This window comes from Capra hircus, chromosome 22 (genome assembly GCF_001704415.2).
Source record: "Capra hircus breed San Clemente chromosome 22, ASM170441v1, whole genome shotgun sequence".
In the NCBI taxonomy this organism is placed as follows: Eukaryota; Metazoa; Chordata; class Mammalia; order Artiodactyla; family Bovidae; genus Capra; species Capra hircus.
Genome location: NC_030829.1, coordinates 57,664,583 through 57,682,846, shown reverse-complemented (window position 1 = coordinate 57,682,846; position 18,264 = coordinate 57,664,583). Strand labels below are relative to the sequence as shown.

Below are 18,264 nucleotides of genomic sequence, written 5' to 3'. Positions count from 1 at the left end.
CTGGAGTGGGTTGCCATTTAAACACCCAAGTTATTTATCTGCCCTACCTCCGCACCCTCAGCTGCTGCACTGGACACTTTGAGCGTCCCTGTGGGACAAGACATTTGTTCTACTAAATGCTAGCCTGCCCCTTAGCCCTCAGGTTTGAGCCCTGAGGTCTGCAGGGGACTCACCTGCCTCTGAGGGCTTGAGAGGCCGCCGGCTCTGGGGCGCAGGCAGGATCTCCAGCCGCACTTTCTCCGACACACTGGCCAGGAGCTTGGTGGCTTCAAGCAGCGAGCAGTGTTCAGTGCTGGTACCGTCGATGGACAGGATATGGTCTCCAGCATGCAAGGCCCCGCTCCTGGCCGGGTTGGGGAGCAAAGGGGAAAGGGTACAGCCAGACAGCTCCAGACGACTCTCCCCCTGCACCCCCCCAACACACACCACGGCAGCTCCCAGCAGGTGCCCCACCTGTCCACCACACTGGCCGGCTTGATGCGGTCAATGGTGATGACCGGCTTGTTCCGGTGGGAGCCGGTGGTGAGCGAGATCCCCAAGGCTGACCCTGGCGTCTTGGTGATTTCCACTATCAAGGGCCCCGAAGCATTGGCCACTGTGTCTGGTATGAGGAAAGAAAGAGGAATTTGAGATGCAAATAAATATTGATCACCTTCCTCTGTCTCAGCTTAATCCTCACTGCCAGGGAGGGATCACTGCATCCACTTCACAGACAAGAAAACTGAGGCGCCTGGAGGCAAAGGCCTCGTCCAAGTTCACATGGCCACTCAGTGGCAGAGGAGGGGCAAGAATTCAGGTTTCAGAGAGGCTCTGAGCCCAAGGCTTTGCTGAACAGTGCTAATTTGCTCACATATATTGAGAGCCTGGGCTTCCCAGATGGTGCTAGTGGTAAAGAATCCACCTGCCAACGCAGGAGACAGACAGAGACGCAGGTTTGATCCCCGGGTCAGGAAGATCCCCTGGAGGAGGGAGTGACAACCCGCTCCAGTATTCTTACCTGGAGAATCCCATGGACAGAGGAACCTGGCGGACTACAGTCCATGGGGTCACAAAGAGTCAGACGTGATGGCAGCGACTTAGCACTCAAGCATCAAGAGCCTACTGTATACACTGAACTGTGGGGTTTCACTATGAGCCTTCCCCATCTCAGAAAACAGCACCCCTTGCACCTACATACCCAGTGGCTGGAAAACAAAACCCGGCCCTTTCCACTCTCTTTCCTGCCCACGTGTCGAAACCTCAGCAAAGCAGGCCAACGGAGCTTCATGATCTTTCCCAGATCTAACTCCTGTCTACACCCCCGCTCAGCCCCTGGTCCAGCCACCATCACTGTTCACCCACCCGCACGGCAGCAGGTTACAGGGCATCCCCCAGCCTTCCCCATCTCTCTCCCTGATTTTTTTTTTTTTTGCACACTTATCATCCTCTGACACACTTTGTATGTGACTTATCCCGTCCATGGTCCATTTCTCCCCACCAGAATGTCAGCCCCATGGGAATGGAGACCTCATCTATGTTATTCTCAGATGGATCCCCAGTGCCTGGCAGAGCGTGTACCCCCCAGAGGGGCCCAGAGAGACTGCAACTGGGCCAGGGTCACACAGCACTTGCAGAGATGGGGATGTGTACCCCCTACTCCTTGCCCTCCACCCCGGGGGCCTCTTCTCACTGCAATCTGAGCCCTCAGGCCCCAACTCACCCGGGATGGCCACGTCGTACTCCACCTGGAAGAGTGCCTCGTGGCTGCACTGCCGCAGCGTGGCCAGGGCAGTAGCGTGGCTGGCCCCCTGCAGCGGGATCCCGTCAACGCTGAGCAGTCTGTCCCCCACCTTCAAGGAGCCCTCCCTGCGGGGAAGGGCCGGGTCACGCCGCCTCGTCCAGCGAGTGAGAGAATAGAGGGAGGGCAGGGAGTGGAGGAAGGAGACAGGGGCAGGAAGGGTGAGGGACAGCACGCGTGAGCGAGCAAACCAGGGAGGCCATGCGGAAGAGGCTGAAGAACTGATGGAAGTCGGGTCAGCAACGACACCCCCCGCCCCGATTCAGTTCAGGTCAGTTCAGTCTCTCAGTCGTGTCCGACTCTTCGCAGCCCCATGGACTGCAGCATGCCAGGCCTCCCTGTCCATCACCAGCTCCCAGAGTTTACCCAAACTCATGTCCATCAAGTCAGTGATGCCGTCCAACCATCTCATCCTCTGTCGTCCCCTTCTCCTCCCGCCTTCATTCTTTCCCAGCACCAATTAGTGCTTAATAAATTCACAGTCCCAGGTCAGCCCTCCAGCGGCTGAGCTGGAGATGCCCTTTGAGGTCACCTCCAGGGCCTTACCGGGGTCCCAGCCCTGCCAGGGCGGCCCAGCACCAGGGGTGGGCCGTCTGGAGGCTTGGAGCTGCCTGCACACAGGGCCTCCGCCCAGGGCCCCCTCCCTGGGTCTCAGCAGTGACTCTGGCCTGGTGACAAACATGCTTGGGAAGGAATTCCACTGGGTCCCAGGGGAACGGCCTGCGGGGGTTGGCCTCGGCCTGGGTCATATCCCAGCTCTGGAATGCCTGCCCCAACAGGTGGCCAAGGCTATTCTGGGTGGTTCTATGAATAGCTCGTCACAGGCCCCAAGGACGGGTTTAGATTTCTGACGAGGCCATTCCAGGCTTTTCTCAAAATGGCCAGGGGTCGCCCTTCGGGAGGTTGGGGGCCCAGGAGCTGGGAGCTGGGTGTGCTCCTCTCTCACCTCCGCTCCTCCTGGAGCTGCTGAGCAGGACCCGGGCAGGGCCAGCTGGCAGTGCAGCCAGGACTGGGGAGGCTGTGTCACGAAGGGCCACAGTGACACCCATCACCAAGCCCCACATCCCTCGAATCAGCTCTGCGGGGCTCCACTATTGGGCCCATTCCACAGATGGGAAAATGAAGGCCAGAGAAGAGGCAACAGTACCACACCAAAGCTCTCCACCCTGCAGACAGCAGGTTCTTCGGGAAGAAAGAGCTCGGGGCCCCCCTCATTTGGGATTTAGGGCTGGCTCCACCAATAAGCCGCTGAGTGATGCTAGGCAGGGTGTCCCCGGTCTGGACCTCAGTTTGCTCCTAGCAGACTCTGCCTGATGTCCCCTCTGCCTTCGTCCAGGGAGCTGGGCGAGGGCAGTGCAGGCCGAGGCTGTAAGCTCCCCCCAGCTCAGACTCACCTGTCAGCAGGGCCGCCGGGCCGCACATAGGTCAGGACAAGCGGGCGGGACTTGTGCCCATCTTCATGGGCACCTCCTGGACAGAATTTGACAAGAGATGGCAGTCATCCCGGAGGCCCCAACCCAGACCTTAAGCAGGCTTCCTTCATTCCCTCTGCTCGAGGACTCTACACCTGCTATTCCCTGCCCCTCCTATGAGACATGAGCTCTAAATCGCATCCAGAGGTGCGACGGAAAGTAGGGAACAGAGCCAAAGTCCTCTCTCGATTAAACAGCTTGCTTTCTCTCCTGCAATCTCATCCGATTTCCCTTTTTTCCCTGGTTGCTAGGCAGCTCCGAACTTCACTTTCTGTTACAACTTTTCCCTTTCACTTCCTCAATCATGCACATTTTATTGGTTGGCCAAGTTTTCCATCTAATATTTGATTTAATGATCCTAGGTTCTTAAAGGTCAGAAGGAAGATTATATAAATATAAATACAAATAAATATATAAATATAAACATATTATTTTATACATAATTATATAAATATAAGCTATATTGAAAAGATACATTATATTAAAATAATATAGATATATTTTAAAGATATATTAATCATATATTTATAAATATATTTAAATATAAATATAAACTTAATTTATAGTCATATATAATTATAAAATATAAATATATTCATAAACATAAATGTGTTTATTTAAATATATATTTAAATATTAATACAAAATTATTTAAACAAATACATTTACATAAATATATACTTATTTATTTAAATTTAAAGTTGTATTTATTTAAATTTAAATATATATTTATTTATCTAAATTTAAATATAAATATATTATAATTCATCAGAGCAAAGCAAAACACATAGAATTGGCATTAGCCTTCCCGCCCCTTGACCCCAAAGGTGACTCTTACACTGACCTCTGAGGACAAAGCCAAAGCTATTGCCCTCCTTGTAGAGGGAGACGTCCACTGTCTTTGAAACAATCCCTGGGTTGTTCTCGGGGGCTGGGGAGAAGTGGAGACCCTCCTGAGTCCTTCCGTCGCATCACCAAGCTGGCAGCTGTCCCCAGAGTTCGTTCCAGGACAGGCAGGTCACCAGTCACAGACACTACAGGAAAGGCCAACTCCCCCCACCCCATTTGACAGGCAGGACAAGTGAGGCTTAGAGGCCCCCTCCCCCCTGAAGCCCACTCAGTCCTCCACTTAGAGAGGGGAGAGGGCTGGCCCGGGCTCTCACAGAGACAACAACGGCAGAACTCAAGCTTGAGTCCAGGGCTGGCGGTCTTAGGCCCGAACTCAACTCCAGACAGTTTACTCAGATTTCAAGACTTCAGACCAACTTTGGCAATTCAGAGCTGAGCTAAAACACCCCAGGCCACTGTACTCGGTGCCGCACGGGAAGGGCAGGGACCGATGTACTCAGCGACATTCCTAAAACCTCCCCCCCCACAGGAGAAGCATCTGGAAACCAAGTACGCACGATGATAAGGGTGTTGCAGACAGGCCCGCCACCTCCTGGTGACAGCGCACTGCATTTGCAGCAAAGCCCGGGTGCAGCCTGGCGCTCTGTGGCCAGTCCCCTGGTCCTGCCCACCCAGGTGCTGGCGGGCAGGCAGCCGTGTCCCCCCGCGACCAAGGCAGTGGAGGGGGTTCCCGGCCGGAGGGCACCCACCGGGCGGGGGCAGCTCAAACTCCACCTCCAGCACCACGCGCTCGCCCACGTTCTTCAGTAGGGTGATGATCTCATCGTGGCGGAGCCTGGTCAGGTGGATCCCGTTCACTGACCGGATGTAGTCGCCCACGTTCAGCAGGTCACTCCTGGGAGAGAGGAGGCCAGCGCACGCGCCGGCTGACACACGCTGGCGTTCACATCCTCCCCACCCACTGAATCCCGGGGTCTCTGCGGCCCCATCTTACAGGTGCGGAAACTGAGGCTCAGAGAGGGCAGGCCTGGTCTGAGGCCACACGGCGGGTGAAGAGGACAGTGCGGACCCTACCCTAGATCTGCGGGACACCCAGGCCTGGCCTTCTCCCCACCCCACCGATGCTGGCCTGCCTGCTTTCCCTCCTGCGGGGGCGTCACCCTCACAGTTAGAGCTCTACAGAGAGGCCAGAGTGTCAGGGCTTGCTATTCCTTAACGCTCTTCCTGGGCCCAGAGGGGCAGTAATACAGAGGCTAACTCCTAGGTTTCATGGACCTGAATCTGCCTGCAATGCAGGAGACCCCGGTTCAATCCCTAGGTTGGGAAGATCTGCTGGAAAAGGAGTAGGCTACCCACTCCAGTATTCTTGCTTTCCTTATGACTCAGCAGGTAAAGAATCCTCCTGCAATGTGGGAGACCTCGGTTCAATCCCTGGGTTGGGAAGATCTCCTGGAGAAGGGCAAGGCTACCCACTCCAATATTCTGGCCTGGAAATCTCCATGGACTGTATAGTGAGTCGGACACGACTGAGCGACTTTCACTTGCATGGTCCAGGGAGCCCCCGAGGTGAAGTAAATAGTGGGAAAATGCAGGCAGTGTGTGCGGAAGTGCCAGCCAAGCAGAGTGGCGCTTCAGCCTGGGGCCTTGGGGGGCTTCCCAGAGGCAGTGAGGGGGGAGGAATAGCAATTTGCCAGGAGGGTGTCTGGGCTTCCCTGGTGGCTCAGCGGTAAAGCATCTGCCTGCCTGTGTAAGAGACCCGGGTTCAGTCCCTGGGTCAGGTGGAGCCCCTGGAGGAGGGCATAGCAGCCCACTCCAGTATCCCTGCCTGGAGAATCCCATGAACAGAGGAGCCTGGTGGGCTGCAGTCCATGGGGTTGCACAGAGTCGGAAACACAACGAGAGGAGGAGGGTGTCTAGGGAAGGGGCCGTCTGGGCAGAGGGCTCTGTGTGTGAAAAGGTCTGGAGGGCCCCGTGAGTGTGGGGTGCTGGGGTCGGGTTGGCTCCGGAGTAAAAGGAATGAAGTGGCCTCCAGCCCTTCCTCCACAGACACCCAGCTCTTACTGCTCTGCAGAGGCCCCGGGACCCCCTCCCCTCCGCCCAGCCCCCTTCCTGCCCGCCCCCTACCCACCAAGCCCAGGCTTCTCACCTGGCCGCAAGTCCCCCAGGCCTCAGGTTGGAGACCCTGGGCTTCCCATCCTTGTCGGTGCCTCCCGAGATGGTCAGGCCCAGCGTGCTGCCCTCCTTCTTGGTCAGCTCCACCGTGGTGACCCCTCGGAACTCCTCTGCCAACAGAGAGGGGGTGAGCGGGCAGCATGGGGCAAACTCTGAGCCCCCGGCTCAGGACAAACAAAACGGATGCTCGGTAAGCAGCGCACGTGGCTGCATGATGCTGGGTGAAATCTCCTTTTTATGGATCAGAGAGGCTAAGGGACTAGCCTAAAGTCACAGAGCCAACTCCTTGGAAAAGACCCCGATGCTGAGAAAGATTGAGGGCAGGAGGAGAAGGGGATGACAGAGGATGAGATGGTTGGATGGCATCACTGACTGAATGGACATGAGTCTGAGCAAGCTCCGAGAGGTGGTGAAGGACAGGGGAACCTGGCGTGGTACAGTCCAGGGGACAGCAAAGAGTCGGACACGACGGAGCGACTGAACGACAGCAAGGCCACGGGGTGAGTCAGCGGCAGAGCTGAGGCGGTCTGGCCCGCCTGGAGCTGTCTGCGCCTCCAGGGAGGAAGGGGAAGGCGGGAGGCTGCTTACCTGGGATGCTCTGCCTGCGGCACGCCAGGGCCCCGGAGGCCGCTGCGGCGTCCTGGCCTCCTTTGGTGTAAGGCCCATTGTCTGCAGGCGGCAAACAGAGGGAAGGCCCTGAGCTGCGCTGTCATTCCCATTGGGCAGACCCCCTCCCGCCTCGCTCGTTGGAAGCAGCCCTGAGGGGTTCCTTCCTGCCCCCAGCCCCATCGGGAAGCTCTGGGGGAGCCTCATGGCTTCTCCCCGAAAGGGCAACGCTGTCTCTTCTCTCAAGTGACATGCTCTGGGGCGCCCACCAGAGTCTGGGCAGTTCTCAGCCATGCAGAGATTCGCCATCTCTACAGCCATCACCTCACCTGCAGAGAAGGAAGCTGAGGCTCAGAGAGGGACGACTTATGCCCACGGTCACACAGCCCTCGGCCAAGGCAGCTTCTGCAAAAGCCAGACGCCTGGCTCCGTTGTCCAGCCCACCCCGTGCTCCAGGTTCCCTGGTCCACGCTCTTTACTCCCTCTCCAAGTCCCTTCTCAGTCCTGCACAGAGCTGGGTCAGGTCAGCTGGGAAGCCGTCAAGCAGGGTGGCTCTCCCATGCTGCCCCTGGGGCCACCCTCTACCCCCAACCTCCAGGCACCTGTGCGACGCCCCAGGCTTTTGCTAAAGAACCCGCCTGCCAATGCAGGAGACACAAGAGATGCACATTCGATCCCTGGGTCAGGAAGATCCCCTGGAGGAGGAAGTGGCAGCCCACTCCAGTATTCTTGCCTGGAGAATCCCCGTGGACAGAGGAGCCTGGCGGGCGACAGTCCACGGGGTTGCAAAGAGCTGGATACGACTGACACACAGGCTTCACCCAAGTCTGCACACGCCCCACCTGCCCCTCGGGAGCCCCCTCTGCGCCACCCCCCTTCACCACTCACCAGCAGTGGGAAGGCCACTCCCTCCCCGGCCCCCTGACCTCCGCAAGGCCTCACTCACAGGACCGTCCCCCTTCCCACACTTCAGAAGAGGGGATGAGAGAGGGCCGGGGCAACGGCAGAAGCGTCCCATCCCATCCCAGCCACGTCTTTTTGACGAGGGAGGGGCCCAGGTTAGCGTTCAGCCAGAGATGGGGTCAACCGGGGTCAAGATCAGGACACAGCCTGGCCAGGGCTCCGGGCTCAGTCAGAGGCAGGCAACGGGGTTCAATCAACGGCAGGTTTCTCAACCTCAACACTACTGCCACTTTTTTTGCCGGATGCTGTACCATGTTTGGGCTTCCCTGGTGGTTCAGATGATAAAGAATCCGCCTGCCAATGCGGGAGACCTGGGTTCAATCCCTGGGTCGGGAAGATCCCCTGGAGGAGGGAATGGCAACCCACTCCAGTATTGCTGCCTGGAGAATCCCATGGAGAGAGGAGCCGGGCGGGCTGCAAGCCTGCCTCTAACCACTAGAGGGCAGCAGCATTCCACGCCATCATCACAGCCAAAAATGTCGAGACACGCGCCTAATCCTCAAGGCGAGCAACACTGCCTCCCGACCCCCACTCGGCCCCTCATTGAGAATCAGGGCTTTAGATCAGGGGTGGCGCTCAGGCTGGGTCCAGGTCACGTTCAGTCTGGGGTCAGGGCTCAACCCAGGACTAAGGAAGCCTGAGAACCTTCACCACCTGCAGCTCTAACCATTGAGAAGCGGTTTCTCCAGACCAGGGACAGGCTTCCTTGGCTTTGCCAGAAGGTGGGAAGTAACAAATCAGACCGCAGTTAAGCCCAGAGTCATTTCCAGGGCCCCTGGAGTCAGCCCCCAGCAGCTTTGCTCACCACCCGCGACCCCAGGCCCCGTATTCACATTTGCAGCCACGGATTCAGGCAACACCTCATTGAGTCTAATGCCTCGTATTACGGTTCCCTCATTCGCACTTCATTTAGATTCAACAAGACGTTTCTGAGCTAATCAAATTAAAAAGACTGGATTCTGTCAACTGCATGACAGTGAACATCTCTGATATTTCAATGTGGGCAATTCTGGAATTAAATGTCTTGTTCCGTGCAAATTAGATTCCGCCACTGGAAAATCCTTCTCTCCTGGGCTGCCCCGGGAAGACCTGAGGTAAGCTTGCTTCCCAGCAGGTGCTCATGGTAAAGAACTCGCCTGCCTAATGCAGGAGACTTCAGAGATGCGGGTTTGACTCCTGGGAGGAGGGCATGGCAACCCACTCCAGTCTTCCTGCCGGGAGAATCCCATGGACAGAAGAGCCTGACGGGCTGCAGTCCACGGGGTCGCAAAGAGTCAGACACGACTGAACGACAAACACTTTCACTTTGCTTCAAGTTTGCTGGCTCCAAGTTTGGGAGCCTGGAGACAGGGGAAGGGGGAGATCTTCTAAGGGCAAGAAAGCAGAGTCAAGTTTGCCAAATTCAGAGCCGTAGAATCTCAAAGAATGGACAGGAACGGCAGCGGGTTCCGGCTGATTCTGGGGCAGAGGACCCGTTTCCTGGGGTGTCTCTGTGGTTTGTCAACACGACCTCTCTGCGCTTCCCTCATCCCAATATTCAAATTCTGCTCCAGTGAACGACATGGCACCAACTGGGCTGTGCCAGCACGCTTGTCACGGCTGAGGCCGGGCGGGTGTGGGGACGGGGCCGTCTGCTGGCTTTGGGTTAACTGTCAGGCATGTGACCACACGATGCAACCTGAGGCTCATACAACTATGTGCGGAAAAAGAGTCAGCAGGCGATAGGCGAGGACACCAGAGAGTCTTCTTCAGGGAGAGCACATGCAATTTAGGGTGTGGCCTTGATGAGTTCTCCGGGAAGCTGAGGCCACTCAGGACAGCTGACTGCCAGATAAGGGGCTTCTGGATCCCTCGGACCCCTGCCACTTTCACAGAGGCACCCACAAGGGATGCTACGACGTTCACTGAGGCTTGCTCGGAGGGGACCGTCCCCCACTTTCACAAACACCCTCGGGTCAGGGGGAAACAGGCGGCATTCACAGCAAAATCCAACACAGGGCCAGAATTCCTAGTTAACCGTGTGACCCAAGTCTCCATTTCTCTGTGAAATGGGGGTGTCTCCCCCCAGCGCAGGCAGGAGAATTTGAGGGAATTATTTTATTTATGGAAAACCCTCAGAGGGCTCAGACCCCAGTCCTGCTCCCTCAGAGAACACGCCTGCTCTTTTTGGCTTGCTCTCTTTTTTGTTCCAGGACCTGGTAATTATATGCTTAGAGATGAAGGCTTTTCAAAAACATCTTTCCCACCAATTTTCAGCTGGAAACGTGCATAAAAAACAGAGATATTTTTATCTGGGTGTTTTTTTTTTTTTCCCTGTCTCCTCCTTCCAGCAATGGGCAATTATGAGCTTTTGCCTTCAGTCAATCTGTCCTGTAAGAACTCGCTTCAGAGAGAAATTCATTTCCGCAGTGATGCCAAGCCATCCAGCAAACGGGCTAGGCAAGGGGGGGGTGCGGCGGGGGGGGCAGGAGGGAGAGATGCCTGGCGGAACATAGACTTTACACGTGGTCCCCAGGCCCCAGGCTCAGTCCGGGTGGGTGGGCTTCTTTTCTATTTCATTTCTCATGAAAGCAGTGCTAATTTGCCTTCATTATCTCTGTGTCTCTGGGGCCCCAGGGAGCTATTGAGCTTTGACAAAGGGGAAAGGAAGTCAGCCCCCTGCCAGGCTGCCTTTGCCAGGGTCCCGCCTAAGTGGGAGAGGGGCTGGGGCCGTGAGACTGGGCAGGGGGGCCGTGGATGGGGCGTGGCTGACCTCTGGCTCTGCAGGCCTCGAGGAGGGAGCACTCAGCATCTGAGAGGGGCCACTGGGAAATCGAGGCCCCGGTGGGAGGGTGGGAGGTTCAGCTTGCGTCCGACAGAAAATGACCGCTTGACTGCAAGCCACCAGCAGGACCAGCCCCACCCGAGTGCCGATGGAGAGAAGGGGGGCTCCCAGTCGCCTCTGGGTCCAACCACAACAGCGCACAGAGTGACCCGCGGCTTGCTCCCTGCCAAGTGATCTGCCGAACCTGGCTGGCTTGGCCCCACCTCGGAAGGCATTGCCGGCTCGATGCGAAGGATGGACTCTGGAGTCTCAACCTGCTGCCGACTGGCTAAGGGGTCTGGAACGTGTCGCTTCGCCTCTCCAAGTCTTGGCACAGCGATAGTGCCCACCTCGCGGGCTGGTGGGAGAAATCAGTGAGGCTATGCGGTGCCCGGAGCCAGGACGCATGTTAAGCTCTCTCCCTGGCCCTTCCACTCACATCATTAGAGAGATTTTCCTATTAATAACGGTAACTGTTCCTACTGATTACATGCCAGGCTGCACAAGTTTTATCTCATGTATCCTCATCACCTGCTGAGGTGGGACAATCGCCATTCCCATTTTACAGATGGGTGGGGAGTGGTGGGCTGAGGCACGACAGCTTAGGTGACTTCCCACGGTAAGGGGCAGGGCCAGGATTGGAACCCAGGCCGTAGTCTAAGAAACTGCAACTTATTACCACTTTATCCTCACATGGCGCTTCCCAGGTGGCACTTGTAATAAAGAATCTCCCTGCCAATGCCCGAGACCTAGGAGACGTGAGTTCGATCCCTGGGTCAGGAAGATACCCTGGAGAAGGGCATGGCAACCCACTCCAGTATCCTCGCCTGGAGAATCCCACGACAGAGGGGCCTGGCGGGCTACGGTCCGTGGGGTCGCCAAGAGTCGGACACGACTGAGTGTCTGAGTGCATATCCGCAGGTAGGTGGGTGCCATGATCATTCCTACGCTATCAATGAGGAAACCAAGGCACAGAGAGGTTACGGGTCACACAGCTCCTAAGTAGCTTAGCCATGGGCCGCTCCTGCCTCCTCCCCTCGCTCCACGACAGTCCTGGGGGGACTCAACTCGGGGGTGATGCCTGCGGCTCTCCTGGCAGCAGCCTCGGCTCCTTTGGGCGCTCCTGACTCACCGAGTGACCGCCCTCTGGCCCCAGTGGGCTGCACCAGGGCAGACAGCCGGATGGAGGAGCAGCAAAGCCAGCTGCGGGCTGACTTCAGAGCAACAGCCCCAACCCCCGCAGCTCACAGGGCTCCCCAGAAGCTGTGGAGAGATCACCGGCTCAGCCACGGGCGACCCTTGCTCTGCTCAGTGCATTTTTTAAGGGAAACAAAAAGAAATTTATTAATAGATTTAAAAGGCAGACACCTGTTTCACTTGGAGCCAAGGACTGGGGAAAAAAAAAAAAAAAACCACCTGAAAAAGGAAACCGGAGCCGATTAGCCCGGTGCCTGGCCCGCTCCAAGCTCTTGACGGGCACTGATGTGTTTAACTCCTCTGAGTGATGGGCACTGATGTGTTTAACTCCTCCGAGAGCTCGCGAGCATCCCCCTCTACAGACAAGGGGACTGAGGTCCAGAGGGACCACTCAGCCAGGGAGCTGCCGAGGACAGACTGGAATTGGTCTTTCTGGCCCCCAGCAGACCAGATCCTTAATCACCAGCTCTGCTCTCTCCCGCCAAACACGAGGGCAACGGACCCCAGAAGAGGGGTGCCTGGGGAGGCAGCGCCCGCCCCCAAGAGCCCCCTGTTAGGGCTCCGGCACCCACAGGCTGGACATGACGAGAGAGGTTGCCAGCCGCGCAATCTCCCTGCCACAAGGCGTGTGGGGTCCCTGGCACTGGACCCTGAGCCCACGCTCTGGCTCATGTTCCCCCTCTTGGGGCCCACGATGACCCCAGCATCATGTGGGGCTGAGCACAGGCTCAAGAGGGGCCGGGGCCTTCTGGACCTGTGCTGCCCCACATCCCTCTGAAACCCACCGTATCGGAGTGCATGACCCCTGGCCCAGATCACCAACAGGAGCAGAGAAGACTCAGTTCACCCAGCGGAGAATCAAAGCAGATCTCCCCACAACTGACCGACCTGGGCCTCCCTGACCTCACCTGCTAAAGCTCTGTGCTGGGCCAGCTCCACTCCGTGCAATGGTCCACCCACGCCCAGCTTCCACAGCACCCCAGGGCCTTCGCACTGGCTGTTCCCTCTGCCCAGAATGCTCCTTCCCCGACATCCACAAAGCCCCCTTCCTCACCTCCTCCAGGAACTTGTGGAATCTTTACCTTCTCATCTTCCCCAAGCAGCTTGTTTGAATTTACATCTGAACCCCGCACCCCTCCGGCACTTTGCATGGCCTTCTTTCCCTGACAGACCTCGCTTTTTTTTTTTTTCCTTTTAACTTAGTGATCTTTACTATCTGCCCCAGCTCACTATGATGTCAGTCCTGAGGGGCTAGGTTTTTGTCTTTCTGTTCACTGCTTTTTCCAGTATGGAGAGTCTGGCACACAGGAAATGCTCAGTAAATCATTTGAAACGCAATTCCCTCGTACAGATTAGCTGAATGGGGATCAGAGAGGTGGAATGAGTTGTCCAAGGTCATGGAGTCAGGAAGAGGCAGAGGCAGGACACAGACCCACGTCTCCCTGGGTCTGGAGGCCACAGCCTCCGTGGTCTGGAGCCTGAGGATCCCCCTCACGGCCACGGCCCCGCTGAGAAGCAGGAGGTCAGGCCTGCCCGAGGATCCGGGTGGCTCTGGTGAGGGCCCCCACCGCCTGGAGGAGTGGGCAGCTCAGGCTGTGGCAGAAGGACCCTCCCACCACCCCGACACACACGAACCCTGTCTGAGCCTCCCAGCTGGGACAAAGTCCGCTTTGTGGCCAGCCAGCAGTCAGAGGAGAGTGGACACCGTGGGGAGTGGGGCTTCCTGCCCAAATCTGCTTTCAAGCCTAACTGCACACCCCAGTCCGGGACACACCCCTTCCTGCAGGGCTCGGGGTTTGTGGGGCGAACAAGGCTCCCAGCACCGAGACGGCAGCAGCAGGGTATACGCCTGAGAAAGCACTGGTGCTGGCAGAGTCCATCGGGGAGGAGAAAGGGCCCTGGGCACTGCGCCCCACAGGCCCCAAGTCCCAGCCCGGCTCTCCCCGAGGAGCCTGCCTGAGCACAGCCTGCCCGCTCAGGGCCCCAGCCAGCTCTGAGAAATGCCGAGGGCACACGGACTGGCCACCTGTTGGCTGCCTTTGGCCCCAGGCTCCAGCGAGGCCATGTGGCCAGAGGCCCAGTGGGTGGTCACGTGATCCAAGCTGGGTTCATGGGAACCAGCCCTGGGACGTTTGCTGGAAATACCCTTAACCTCAAAGGCACTAGGGGTCCCCTGGGCACCTCAAGGAGAGGAGTCTGCCTGGAAATAAAGCCTGCCTGAAAAGAGGCAGAGAAGAGGCAGAGACCCGGGGTCTTCATCATGTTAACTGAGCACCTGGTTCGCACTGTGCCTGAAGCCTCCTTTTTGGACTTTTCCTTTTGAGAAGAAGCCTGAGTGCTGACACCAAGTGAGACAGGGGTGATCTTGAAGCGATGTAGCCCAGGGAGGGGGCCACAGTGGGGTCCGCAGGTGTAAGGGAGGGCGTGTCAAGGAAGCTATTCGGATAGGAAGAAGCCAGGGAGATCATGGAAGGCCTTGAATGCCAGGATAAGAAGCTGTGGTCACATCTGAGTCTTAGCAAAAAGAACCCTCCCACAGCAGCATGGAGCGGGTGGGAGAGGGGAGGCCCAGGAGGCCAGTGAGGAGCCTGGGGCTAAGGTGAGGCAGGTCGAGGGCAGAGACCACAATACCGAGAAGAGGGGGAAGACATCTCCCCAGCGTTGCCCCAGGTGAGGTCTCCAGGGCACTACCGCCCTGTGGCTCTGACCACTGCAGGACAGACTGACCCCCACTTCTTGGGCCTGATGTCGAGAAGACAGACGTGCCCAAGCCAAGAGAGGGGTGGAGTTGCCAGGAGGGGGCAAGGGCAGATCACAGGGGGTCAAATCCCAGCCGTAGCCCCAGACAAGTCGCTTAACACCCCCATGCCTCGGTTTCCCCAACTATAAAATGGGGAAATTAACAGTACTGAGCGCACAGTGGTGTGCGGACGCCATGAGAAAAGGCAGAGACAGCGCTGAAAAGCGTCTGGCACAGAGTCCGATCTCAAGAGCCGTCAGCTACTACTATTATTTCCATTATTATTATGATTATCTGGGGGCCTAGGGGCAACTCCGCCACCTGCGATGTCGGGGGGGCAGGGTGAGGGGAGGCGAGAGCCTCAGTTCCTGGGCCCTCGGAAGCACGGTGCAGGGAGCTCTGCTATAAGAGAGATCTGGGTGCCAAGCCCGCCTCAGCCCCTATGGGTTGGCCCCTCTGACCCTCAGCTTCCCCACTGGGACCACAGTCCCTACGCTGGGAGCTGTTGCACGGTGGTGACACCAGGAGTATGCCAACTATGGGAAGGCATCGCTGGGGCGTCTCAGGACACGGGCTGAAGGGTGAGCTAGTGGCCCCCGAGCCCCGCCCAGGGTCCCAGCCCCGGGGCCACCCAGGAGTGAGACAGCTGAGCAACACCTGCCTGCCCCCTCGCCTCCTTCCCACCGACCAGTCACCCCCGCAGGCCGGGGGCACCGTGAGCCAGGGCAGGAGTTCTCCAACAGCACCCTGGCACCCGCGGGGCACACGGGGCGGGACGTGCCCCCTGGGGCACACGGGAGGCCGGAGCACTGGGGCAGGACAGCCCAGAGGACTCGCTTCCCCAGGGCCGGGTCAGACAAACAGCCCTGCCACCTGCCCACCAGCCGGGCGACCGGCCCCCGCCCACCCTCCCGCGCGGGGTCTGGGAGTGGCCATCCCAGGCATGGCCCCTCTCTGGGCGGCGGTTCCAGAGGACTCCGTGGGTTCAGTCCCCCTCGCCCCTCCTGCCGGCCCATTACTCACCCGCCTCTCCAGGGGTCTCCCGGCTGAACCCACACAGCATGACTGCTATTGTCTCCCGGTGCCACCGGCTCCCTCCCTCGCCCTCCCCAGGGAGGGGCCGTGGGAGGGGAGCTCCTGGCTCCCACTGGCTGGGCACGCGTCCACCCACCGCAGCGGGCGGCCCTCTGCTTAAAGGGGACATGGCCATCGTCACAGCTGATTCCTGGACGGGGCTCAACACCCCTCCCCACCCTCCACCACCCCTCGCCCCCCCGCCACCCAGGCCGAGTCTGGGCAGGGGGTCTCTGAAGATGGCAGACCGCCCCCAGGGCCCTCAGGCAGACAGACCCCTGGGCCAACTCTGCGCCTGACGCATCCCGGGACTTTGGGGAGTGACTGCTGCCCGCCCTAGACTCAGTGTTTCCACCTGGAAAAGGGGAACAGTGTCTGCCAAACTTTTTTTTTTAAAGTAGCAGATGCTAGTGGAATCTTGCACGGGATTCCCAGGACATAAGGCAGAGGACAACCAGTCATTGAACGAGGCCAGGGTGTATCTGCAGGTCTCAGTGTAGAAACCCTCACCCTCGGAGCCCCCTGGCCCTTCCACGGACATTCCTCTCCCAGGCCTCCGTCTCCTCTCCCCGAAGGTGGAACTTGGGGAAGATGAGCCCAGCACCCTGTTACCCGGAGCATCCCCCAGCTGTGTGGGAAGACAGAGCAAGCCAGGAGCAAGTTCCGGCTTGATGGGCAGGGGCAGCTGGTCACAACTCCAGCCCCCGTTGGGCCTCGGGCCGACACCCTCCTGGGTGCTTCCTCTGCACCAGCTCAGGATGGCCCGGATGACCCTGACTGGCACCTGGGGCTCCCCTCCAGCTCTCCAGCTGGCTCTGCTCACCCACCAACGCTGGTACCGGCAGAGAGCCACACACCGCAGAGGTGCTAGAAGGATGGGGGATGGGGACTCGGGGTGTCAACAGCCTGGACAACGAACGGCATGTTGCAATCAGCTGAATGAGCAGAGAAAGAGACGGACAAGGTCTCGGCTCCCTGGAAGCGCTCCGATGCATGGGAACAGCGGGGCTCAAGTGTCCCCGGGTCCTGCAGCAATTGGGAGGGTGCAGCCCGCAGCTGGGAACACGGGGCTTCATCTGAGGTTCCTCCCCAGCAGGGACGCCCACCACAGAGCCCAGCCCACTATCCCTGGGCTGCCCAAGCTGGCTCCTGCCAGCCTCAACCTATTGGCACCTTCAGGACAAACCGGGACTCTGAGTGTGCGGGGGGTCACTCGCACCCCTGGATCCACAGGTCACGTTCCTTGCCTGATGCCCACCTCCCCAGGGTGGCTTCCTGTTTGGGTGACTTCAGGTACGTCCCAGGGTGCAGGGTGCCTTGGGCCTGCGGTGAGGTCAAAGGTCAAAGAGATGCCAAGGTCTCAGCCATAGGAGGGAGGGTGAGCACCAGGTTGGAGAGGGAACCTGATCTGGGAGGCGTTTGCTGGGAGAGGGGCTGTGGGCTCTGCGTGTGGCCCATGGTGCCCTGCAGCCGTCACGATAAGGCCCTCGATAAAGAGCCTGACAATCCCCAGGGCACCGAGAGCCGCCTTGGAGCTGCCCAGCTGCATCCCAGGCAGGAAGGGGCACAGCTCTTCACAGACCCTCATCCTCTTCCCGCCGTCCCTCCCCCGCCCAGGCTTACAGCCCAAGGCTTTGGAGTTCCATTCACCCCCTTTCATAAGAAAACATTTGCTCTCCGAACACATGCATTTAAATGAGCGATTAAGACTGAAGGTCTGAACCCTTGCCGTGTTTCTCACTCACGCGCGGCTCCTTTGGAATTTACTCTCGTGGAAGAGGAGCGGCCAGAAAGGTCACGCCACAGGTTATGGGAGAGCTGCCTTGCAGAGATTCTCTGAGAGCCTGCTGTGCGAGGAGCCAGCAAGTACACAAGCGAGGGCCAGCATCTTCCCCCTGCCCTCTGTCCCTGCCAGCCCACCAAGCACATTTCACTCCACGTCATCCAAAAAGTGGGTCTGAAAGCAACTGTCGGTCCGTTCTGGAACAAGGCAGGGTTTAAGCGAATATTTGGCACAGACAGGTTAGCCAACTTGCCCAAGGTCAACCAGCTGTGAGGGCAGAGCCAGGTGTACACCTAAGAGGGCTGTTCTTTTTTTTTAGAAGACTGCTTCTTTTTTGTTTTCCCTTTAACATAGAGATGCAGTACTTTTATTTTTTATTTTATTTGGCTGCGCTGGGTCTTAGCTGCGGTACTTGGGATCTAGCTCCCCGACCCGGGAGGAACCTGGGGCCCCCTGTATGGGGAGCAATGAGTCTCAACCATCAGGCCACCAGGGAAGTCCCAGAGGTCTGTTCTTAAAGGCACGGCTAGATGCCTCTCAAGATGAAGAGGTCTGGGGGTGAGAAGAGGGGGTCCACCAAGAAGGCGTCTTTGAGCCTGAATGTGGAGGATGGGAAGGGAGTGCCGTGAACACAGCTCCCCGGGGCAAGGGAGGAGGAGACCAGGCGGGAGAAGACGGAGCCAGACCTCAAAGGGCTGCTGACAGCCGCTCCTCTGGGTGTGGGCTGAGGACCAGCCGCATCAGTGTTACCAGCCCCACCGGGAGCACCCCCAGAAGGGCAAAGCTCAGGGCTCCCTGGGCCTGCTGACCCAGAATCGGCATTTCAAC

General features: G+C 58.1%; 1 protein-coding gene across 3 annotated transcripts in view; it reads right to left on the bottom strand.

Annotated features, from left to right (window-relative positions):
* The window catches only part of GRIP2 (glutamate receptor interacting protein 2), a 44,603-nt gene extending 28,926 nt beyond the window's left edge, over positions 1–15,677 (bottom strand). For all 3 annotated transcript variants that reach the window (XM_018038426.1, XM_018038427.1, XM_018038428.1), the window contains exons 1-9: positions 15,603–15,677; positions 6,859–6,939; positions 6,245–6,380; positions 4,848–4,993; positions 4,094–4,180; positions 3,172–3,247; positions 1,700–1,845; positions 454–601; positions 174–343 (exon numbers count right to left, since the gene is read on the bottom strand). In XM_018038426.1, the coding sequence (XP_017893915.1) occupies positions 174–343; positions 454–601; positions 1,700–1,845; positions 3,172–3,247; positions 4,094–4,180; positions 4,848–4,993; positions 6,245–6,380; positions 6,859–6,939; positions 15,603–15,642 (1,030 nt within the window). In that variant the 5' untranslated portion in view covers positions 15,643–15,677. The remainder of the gene's footprint in view (positions 1–173; positions 344–453; positions 602–1,699; positions 1,846–3,171; positions 3,248–4,093; positions 4,181–4,847; positions 4,994–6,244; positions 6,381–6,858; positions 6,940–15,602) is intronic.